At 35.3% G+C, this 9,619-nt stretch overlaps 1 protein-coding gene across 1 annotated transcript; it reads left to right on the top strand.

Annotated features, from left to right (window-relative positions):
• Nucleotides 1–2,152: 2,152 nt before the first annotated feature.
• On the top strand, nucleotides 2,153–5,195 carry LOC126967126 (protein ABHD11-like). The gene is made up of 3 exons (XM_050811552.1): nucleotides 2,153–2,791; nucleotides 3,905–4,272; nucleotides 4,939–5,195. Exons 1-3 carry the CDS (start codon nucleotides 2,369–2,371, stop codon nucleotides 5,075–5,077), a joined length of 930 nt encoding a protein of 309 aa, XP_050667509.1. The 5' UTR covers nucleotides 2,153–2,368; the 3' UTR covers nucleotides 5,078–5,195.
• Nucleotides 5,196–9,619: the final 4,424 nt, after the last annotated feature.

Raw genomic sequence — 9,619 nt, 5'->3', positions numbered from 1 at the left:
GATTTGGCAATTGCTCAAGATTTCGAGACCCGTTTTTCCGATTACGCATTGATGGAAGCGTTGCCGAAGAACGGACAAAGTCAAAGTCAAATAAACTTTATTCAATTTGGCTTAAATTAAGTGCATTCGAATCGCCACTAGAATAAATATCTCTTTTAAATTACTGAGTGTACCATGTTTTCAGAGAAAGTAGAGCTAGTGAGAAGAACATACAAGAAACTCAACGGCCACTTTATTCAATCAATAGAGTATCTTACAATGGCCGTAACATACAAATTAGTTTGTAAGGTGCTGTAAATAGGTCGGTGATATAAATGTTTACGTATAACTTAGAAGCAAAGTCAATAATTTATATATCCCAACATGCGTTACTTGTTTATAAATTATAAAGCAATTGGATGGCACCAAAATATGTTTAAAAAAAGATTTTAGATTCCGTCTCCCGAAAAAAGTCTCGCGAAACTAATTAAGTTTTGTTTTAAAATGTATATTAATTTATACAAACAATAGAAAGAAATGTTAAAATGATACCTTTTGAAATTTTGGGGGATTTAAAATATACGGAGACCAATGAGTATTATATAAATGAGCTGCCTCGCTTGCTAAATGAGCTGCCCTTCAGTGAGCGGCAAAATTTAAATACTAAAAACATTAATTATAGAATAAAGGATTACCTATTACATAAATTATAGCAGCTAAGAGAATTTGAACCTGCTAAGTCATATTTATAAGTTATATTTATTCGTTTTTAAGTCTTTTAAAATATTTTCACTGTCTTCATTTAATTTATAGCATAAGTTGTTGTTGAGTTGTGACGTATTATTAAGTGTTATTAGCATTACTTGTTAACCTTTGTGGTTTTTTTTAGATGCTAATTTGACCTAGTTTTATATCGGTATATGTAATATGATAAATAAATTTAAAATATATATATATATATATATTAGAATCACGAGCTAGCAATATTTCTTCGTATGACCGTTTGCATTTTTATGTTAAAATAACAGTCACTATTTTTTTTTTTTTTAATTTATTTAGTGGCACGGGATGCAAGTCCATAGGCCTAACAGTCACTATAATACATAGTATTGCCATAAGGCACAATAATAATATTGTATTAAATTTTATCCAATTCTTATTATTGACACTGCTACATTTTTAAACAGCGCCTATATGAATTACTAACTTTATTTTCATTTTATTTAATTGTTATTTTTAAATTATTAAAAATAATTTAAAATTAAGTATGTTGAACTTTCAAACCAAGTTTTTGTTTAAAATGTTGGTTAGCACTTCATTTTTAATTTGTTTCCCTCTTTTTATTTTTATATTGACGATGAAGCCATCAGGTCAAACGAATATATATTTTCAGACAAGAATATGTAAAAACAATATATTTTTACAATACGGCGATTACAAGAATTAACGCTCCTCAAGTATATATTTTTCTGTGTTTAGTATCCTATTAGTATTTATATTAATTCATTTCTCTTTTCGAGCATTCATTCTTTGGTAGAACTTAATTTTGAATATATTATGGTAAAACTAACATCACTTCTAACAGTTCTATTGCAGGATCCGCGTATTTGCAGTGCACTAGCATTGCAGTCTGCAGAGAAGATTAGTGGAATACGTCAACTATACAGCCTTTTACTGCAACTGCACGATTGAAAAGACAAGCATAGCAGTGCACATGCAGTTTTCAGAATTATTGCCCTGCAGACTGCGAATGATATTATGTAGTATACTTATATGTGTATAGAACATTTTTTTAAAGGATTTTTGTTTTATTACGCGAAAGAAAAATATGTTCTTGCGTTCGTACATAAGTACACTCACAATTTTTTTTTTATTTTATTTGTCACATGTTACATCCACATAGTCGCGAATAGTGTGTTTTTTGTCACATTCTACTTACTATCTAGTAACAATATTACTGGGTAGCATTTTATAACAATTTCAGAAGAAAAGGATGGATTTAGCTAGCTTTAGTATTAGAAAAATGTAGTTATTTGATGACAGCGAGATTATTTCAAAGCGACATTCTGGCTGAATGCGCATACTGTGCAGTGCCAAAGAAATAAAAAAAAACCTTTGACATTGATAGTTTCACTGTCACTTTACTTTTTTTTTATTTTTTCATTTTACAAATCAAAATACCATTGAATATTTGACTATTGACCTACAATCAAAATTCAAAAAAATAGTATTTATAATACGATCTAAATTTACAGTTTGTAATATAAAAAAGTAATACTAAAATAAATTAAACTATCTCTATAACTTATAAAATGTTAAATGATCCTTTAACTAGTATAAGTTCAAAAGCCTAAATTATTGATACAATTTTTGAACTAAATTTTATAAGATGTTATTTACTAGATTAAAACCCATATTCTGGTCTCGTTTAAATCAAGATTTAATTTTCAAAGTATCCAGATGTCTGAAATGTGATTCAACATACGCAGAGACTGTTGAAGTAGCATACTCAACTTATGAAAGTACCGATGTCGATACTTCTAAACAACCACCCTTGGTAATTTTGCATGGCTTATTAGGATCAAAGAATAACTGGAATAGTATGAGCAAAGCAATCCATAAGACAACTGGACGGAAGATCATTAGTATAGACGCTCGTAACCATGGAGACAGTAGACATTCACCACAGCATTCTTATATTCATATGGCCCATGATGTTATGAAGCTATTAAGAAAACTAGAAATATCTAAAGTATCAGTTCTTGGACATAGCATGGGTGGTCGAACAGCTATGGTTCTGTCGCTTCTCTGTGTAAGTTGTACGTAGATTTTCAGTCATTTAATCAGAATAACCAAAATATAACTCTCCATGTTGGTACTTTACACAATTCATAACAATGTTAAAATGGCCATATCTAATAATTTTTATAGCTTGTTTTCTATTTATCTTAGAATTATTGTGAAATAAATCTAAAAATTCCTGTTCAAGTATTACTTATCAGGACCATATGATTCCCATCACAATATAAAATTGCAAATTATTATTTTATTTAGTGATAGTGTGTAACATTAGTGTTAAAGTCTCTTTCAAGGTTTCTCATTTTTGTTCTCAAATATTTTCTATAAAAATACATAAATTATACAGTATATATATCAAACACTAGCAGATGCTAAAAGATTTTATTTTAGTATTTTATTATTATCTTTTATTTTACTTCATATGCAACTGTACATATTAAGTTCACGAGTTTAATTCACATCACATCTGTATATCCTCTAGTACAGTGTCTCCCAAACATTTCTCTGCCATGGAGCGGTAATTTCCACACAGCCCCTTTGTTACCTTACTTTTAAACCCAAGCCAAAATAATATACATTTATCAATAGTAAAAAGGTTTTTTTAGTACTAAATACTTTATTATACCTATTTAGTCACAAAATTTTAGTGTGAAGAATGTAAATGGACTTTTTTTAAAATTTTGCATCTAGGTATTTTATTTTGATAGCCCGGTACCAATTTGCGACCCAGTATATGGGAAACCCTGCTCTAGTGTTTGGAAGCATAAGCATCCTGAAAATTAATAATTATTAATTTTAATAAAAAAAACTATAGCCCAATGTCTATTACAACTGAGAACCATCAAGATTACATCAGCTTTCATTCATACCTACCTCATACGAATCATTCATTTTGGAGCTATGATGCAGGAGTAATATGTTAAATTGCAACCTTTGTAACAACCCTCTTGTGCTGAGGGTTATATAAAAACAGTAGCAATCAAATTCGTTTGTGAATGCTTTTATATTAGTCTTGCATGTAATGATGCATTATACCATTCCCAATTATAAAATTTAAACACACAAGACAAACTTACAATATTCTTTACAATACCAATGTTACAATGATATAAAATGTTTGTTACAGTCGGACCTAGTGTCGAGTTTAATTGTGGTTGACATATCACCAGTAAAAACCAGTCCACAAATATTCTCAATGATGAACCTTTTTGATGCAATGGCCGCTGTCTCAATACGATCTGACATTGCCATGTCAAAGGCAAGAAAATTAGCTGATGATCAACTCAGAAGTATTACACCGGATGTCAACTTACGAAACTTTCTGATAACAAATCTGATACAAACAAATGCGGGAACGTACACATGGAGGGTTAATATTCCGGCATTGAAATCCAACTTCCAGTCAAATATTTCTAATTTCCCAGTTAGCTTAAAAGGATTACAGTATTGTGGACCAACTTTATTCATTGGTGGATCTCTCTCCGATTACATTGGGTAAGAAATCAATCACATGGTACAATTGTAGTATCACACCCTTCAACTACTTTTCTCTTAATGCCATGCTTTGTATCAGAATATTGGGTCTCGAAATCTCAAGTGTTTGCCAATTGCGCTGTCATCTGGATGAAACAGCCAAATTTGGTGTGGGCATCATTAATAGAGCATGGTAATATGGAATATTGATGTCATATCTGGTCTGGTGCACATCAGCCTAGTATCAGCTTGAACCATTTGACCGCATGCAACTTAGAGCTGTTAGAATTGTCGGGGATCCAGTGCTCTGTGAATGACTAGATCATTTGGTGTTGCCTGAAGAAGTTGATAAATTGTGTGGCTTCTATTGCATTTATCTTGGGGAGTGTTCCAGTCTCACAAGTTTACCAATGCACCCATGGTCAATTGGTATACAATAGACTTCAGGTTGCGGAAAATAGCCCGTGTAAACCCTACATATTATTATAATGCTTACAATTTCATAAAAATTGTATTCTTTTGATATTTTCTTTCGCCAATAATGTTAAATGTAGGGAGACTAGAGGTAACAATGCTGCTTAGGTTAAACCTCCAGAAATTTCCATAACAAGCACAGATACATGTGCTTAGATGAATTAGATGTTGTTTAATTTTAATTCTTTGTCTAATATTTTTTTATAATTACAGAAAAGATGATCTTCCGGAAATCAAAGAATACTTTCCTCTTGCAGACCTCGTGTTTATTGAAGGAGCTGGACATTGGGTGCACAGTCAAAAACCAGAGAAGTTTCTAGAAACTGTATGCAAATTTTTAGAAGATAAATGAAATTCAAACAAATTAATATAGCATGGAATTTTATTTTAATATTATTTGAATTGTTTTACAAAAAAATAGTTTATATTAGCTGTTGTTATGAATAAATATACAATTATTCAAGGTTGAAGTTGTTATTTTGATGGTTAACAAGGCAATTTTTTTATTAAATGCAACTTTGTTGTTAAATATTAACGCTAGAATATTCTAAAATTTAACTAATGTTTTAGTTCAAATTATGTTCTTTGACATATTTTAGCCATAGATAAAAACACACAGATACCACATAGAATGTGTTCATCTTACCATTTACTAATGGGATGCTCCTTTCCACAGGATGCCGGCTAGATTATAGGTACCACAACGGCGCCTATTTCTCCCGTGATGCAGTAATGTGTAAGCATTAGGTACTGTGTTTGAATTCTTAGATGTCCGCCATGCGAATTAAAAAATGGTTAGGTATACTTAGCTAATTTGCTAGTTCTTCATAAATTTCCGGTGTATCCTTAAGCGGGGTTTTCACCGTCCGTGCGTTCGGTAATCGGGCGTTACTCGTAGTATAAACACATGATCCAGATAAGAGTCTGAACTGAGTGCAATCGGATAAAGTGTTTATCTACACCCATGCTTTAAATCCTCTATTATAGATTCTAAAACAGCTTATTTGCAACATTCAAACACCCAATGTCCTAATAACCATTACAACATCCAAACGATTGTTGTTATGAAAGTCAGTACAAAATTATAACATGCGTTTTCATAATAACACTCCTTTGGATGATATTATGGTAACAAGGTTTCTGTTTCAGAATGTTTTATAGAGGATTCATATTATGTGTGTAGATAAAGTCTTGTATGCAACTGTTGATAATTAGGTATTAAAACACTCATGTGATACTATTATCACCCACATTCGTGTTTTGATACCCCTTATTACACAACAGTTGCAAAATAACTATTACACTATACTAGTACCGTCCCAGGTGTACTCGTAATTATAACAGTAAGTAGCCCGCAGTAAATGATGCCAACATTTGACCTCTAAATCTAGAGCAACTATTTCATAAGCGGAATATTAGATCTAGAGCAGAAACATTACCTAGGTATTTATCATTAGGATAGAACATTATAGGTCGTATCAGTGCTGTCATAGTTCAAGCTTAGGGGGTCCATAAACACTTTTGAAACAAATAATTACTACAGCCTGGGACTACTTAGATTATGATATTTTTATTGCAATAGCAATTTTAAAGAAAAAAGCGCAAAAACAGAATGCTGGGAGAGTTTCTTGCGCCGTTTGTTCTCTCTCAGAGCGCCATTTATTTCCGAAGCGGTTGTAGTATCGAGTATAGGTATTAGAAATTACATCAAAAAAAAATCTAAAGGAATCAATTTTGAGAAAATATACGCCTTTTATTTAATTTATATGCGTGGAAAAATAGATTCTTGACAACCTTACTGTGGAGGAACACGACTCATAATATTGACACGAGAGTGGGTCAGAGACTGGAAATAATACTCCGCTTATAGGAACGAGGCTTTATTTGCGTTCACTTTTTTCTGAACTTGCACTTCGCTGGTCTGCCGCTGTTCCTTTTGTGGGCGCCGGTACCTTCAACGCGTCACACTGCACCGAACACTAAGTCTCTTCTGTCTTCTTCTTCTTAGAACACTTCCACTTTTCACTACTTCTTCTTTTCTTCTTCTTTTTCTTAACACTTTCGAGTCAGAACTAGAACTACCGTAGGCCACGCTTAGTACGTACGGCTTATATACCCGCGGATCTGTTCTATTTTCAAAATAATTTTCCCATTCCATCTTTAAATTTAAATTGTACTAGAAAATTCTTTTAACTATTTTTATGCTGCTTACACATTTTCAATCCCTTTTTTTCAGTTCGATTTGATCCTGAACTTACTAGAAATTTCCACTAACTTTACAAAACCCAAAAAATTCCATACACCGGTAGGTGTATCGTACCCGAGTCTACAGCGTCTAAAGTAAACACTTTTCCAATAAAGCTACGAGTATTGCTGACGGAGCTGTTGAAATTATCAATGTCTTGAAATTTGTCAACTCTCGTAATGTACGTTGCTGCACGATATGACGTTAGACAACTCTCGTCATATACGTCGTAGCGTTGCTATGCGACACTGCCCCCTCCCAAGACATGATCGTCCCGATCATCGTTGCTTCCGTAGTACTTAGCCACCCGATCGACATGTACGATTTTCGGGGCACTGCGAGGGGTACGCTGGATTCTGAGAGTCACATCATTTATCCTTGTGATTACTTTGTATGGTCCCTCCCAACTTGGTTGAAGCTTCGGAGACTTCCTCTTTCGCCTTATGGGATTGTGTAACCAAATCAGGGTTCCTTCTTCAAAACTAGGAACATTAGCTCTTCGATCGTAGCGCGTCTTCATCCGTTCACTTGCCTTAAGCCCAGTTCTTCTAATTTCCTCGTAGATGTCAATCATCTTATTCCGTAACTCATCCACATATTCTGTTAAACTTTTCGGAGTATCCGGTGGACAACCTGAGAGTAAATCAGCTGGCAATCTCAATTCTCTTTCTCCTCCTGACGAATGCAATGTTTGCATTCCATCGGACAAGATCTTCTAGATAACGCATCTGGATTTCCATGGCTTTTTCCTCCTCGATGTTCGATTTCAAAGTCATACTCTTGAAGTTTCTCAATCCATCTGGCCACTTGTCCTTCCGGATTCTTGAATTCTAGTAACCACTCTAGGGCGGCATGATCAGTCCTTACGAGGAATTTGCGACCCAACAAGTACTTTTTGAAATGTTGTTATGTCTTTACCACGGCCAGTAACTCCCTACGAGTTACACAGTAGTTTCTCTCCGGCTTCGATAAAGATTTGCTAAAGTATGCAATTACAACTTCTTGATCTCCTCTCTTCTGAGATAGTACACCACCAATTCCGGTGTTGCTAGCATCAGCATCCACTATGAATCTTCCCTCTGTGTCAGGATATCCGAGGATAGGTGATTCACATAGTCTTTTCTTCAACTCTAAGAAAGCGTGTTCGCATTCTTCATCCCAGGAAAAGGCTCTTTTCTCCTCCGTCAGTCGATGTAAGGGCTTAGCAACATTGGAAAACCCTTTCACAAAGCGTCGATAATAAGAGCATAGTCCTAGAAATGCTCTCACATGTGTCTTTTCTGTCGGCGTCGGCCAGTGCTTGACAGCACTTATCTTGGCAGGATCCGTCGCAACGCCTTGCTCCGAGATAACGTGCCCCAAGTAATTCACCTGACGTTGAAAGAAGGAACATTTCTTTGGACTCAACTTCAAGTTGGCACCCTGCAGTTTTGCGAAGACTTTTTCGAGCTTCTTATGATGATCTTCAAAACTTCATCCCATAATCATTATGTCATCCAAGTAGACAAGGCAGGTTTCTCCCAACATACCTGCCAGCACATGCTCCATCAATCTTTCGAAAGCAGCTGGGGCGTTGAATAATCCGAAGGGCATTGTTTTGAACTGTCATAACCCTTTTCCGGTTGAAAAAGCCGTCTTCTCTTTGTCTTTAGGGTCCAGATCGACTTGCCAGTAGCCACTTTTCAAATCCAGAGTAGAGAACCACGTCATGCCACAAAGTGAATCTAATGTGTCATCGATTCTTGGTAATGGATAACTGTCTTTCTTAGTTACATCGTTCAAACGCCGATAGTCCACACAAAATCTGGTTGATCCAACCTTCTTCTTCACCAGAACCACTGGAAAACACCATGGACTCGAGGACGGTTCTATCACACCATTTTCTTTCATATCCCGAATCATGTCTTCCACTTCTTGTTCGCGTGCAAATGGAATACGTCTTGGTCTTTGCCGTATCGGAACAGTGTCTCCTGTGTCGATCTTGTGTTTCACCAAACCAGTTCTTCCGATGTCCCCGTCGTTCTTCGAGAACATCCCGGCGTAGCGTAGCAAGAAATTTCTCGCTTTTATTAACTGTAGCTTGGTAAGATTGTCTTTACAGCCATCCAGAAGTTTCTGTATGTTTACATCCTGGTTTGCAGCTACGGTCTTCCTCCCTTCTTCACACTTTCTTAACCAAGCTATCTCCTCACAAGCTCCGATCACTGTTCCCTTCCTAATGATTTGCTTGTCTTCATGAGGATTAAACACGGGAACCATTGCTATTTGGGAGTTTCCCACAACAGTCCTGGCTGAGATTATGTCGTGTCCGATGTCTCTCTTTCTATTACAGCGCATTTACAAGGTCTTCCTCTGTCATCCCTTGGCAGGACTACCGGGATTAGGGTCTACGATCTCGGATTTAAAGTAGTGTCTCTTAAGCACAACACTTTCCCAAAAGTTCCGCCTTTTATTGGAATTTCTTCACCTCCATGCTTCAATACACCATGTTTCATGTAAATGGTACACTGATGATTTCGAAGAAAATCCAACCCAATGATGCAGTCATCTATGATATCCGCGATTACCACTTTTTGCCAGTACAACGTATCCCCGATTTTCATGGCCACGATCTTCGCTCCATGGACTGGTATGCGCTGGACGGTAGCT

The sequence above is a fragment of the Leptidea sinapis genome, chromosome 1 (assembly GCF_905404315.1).
Source record: "Leptidea sinapis chromosome 1, ilLepSina1.1, whole genome shotgun sequence".
Lineage (NCBI taxonomy): Eukaryota > Metazoa > Arthropoda > Insecta > Lepidoptera > Pieridae > Leptidea > Leptidea sinapis.
This window is presented reverse-complemented; position numbering and strand designations above follow the sequence as displayed.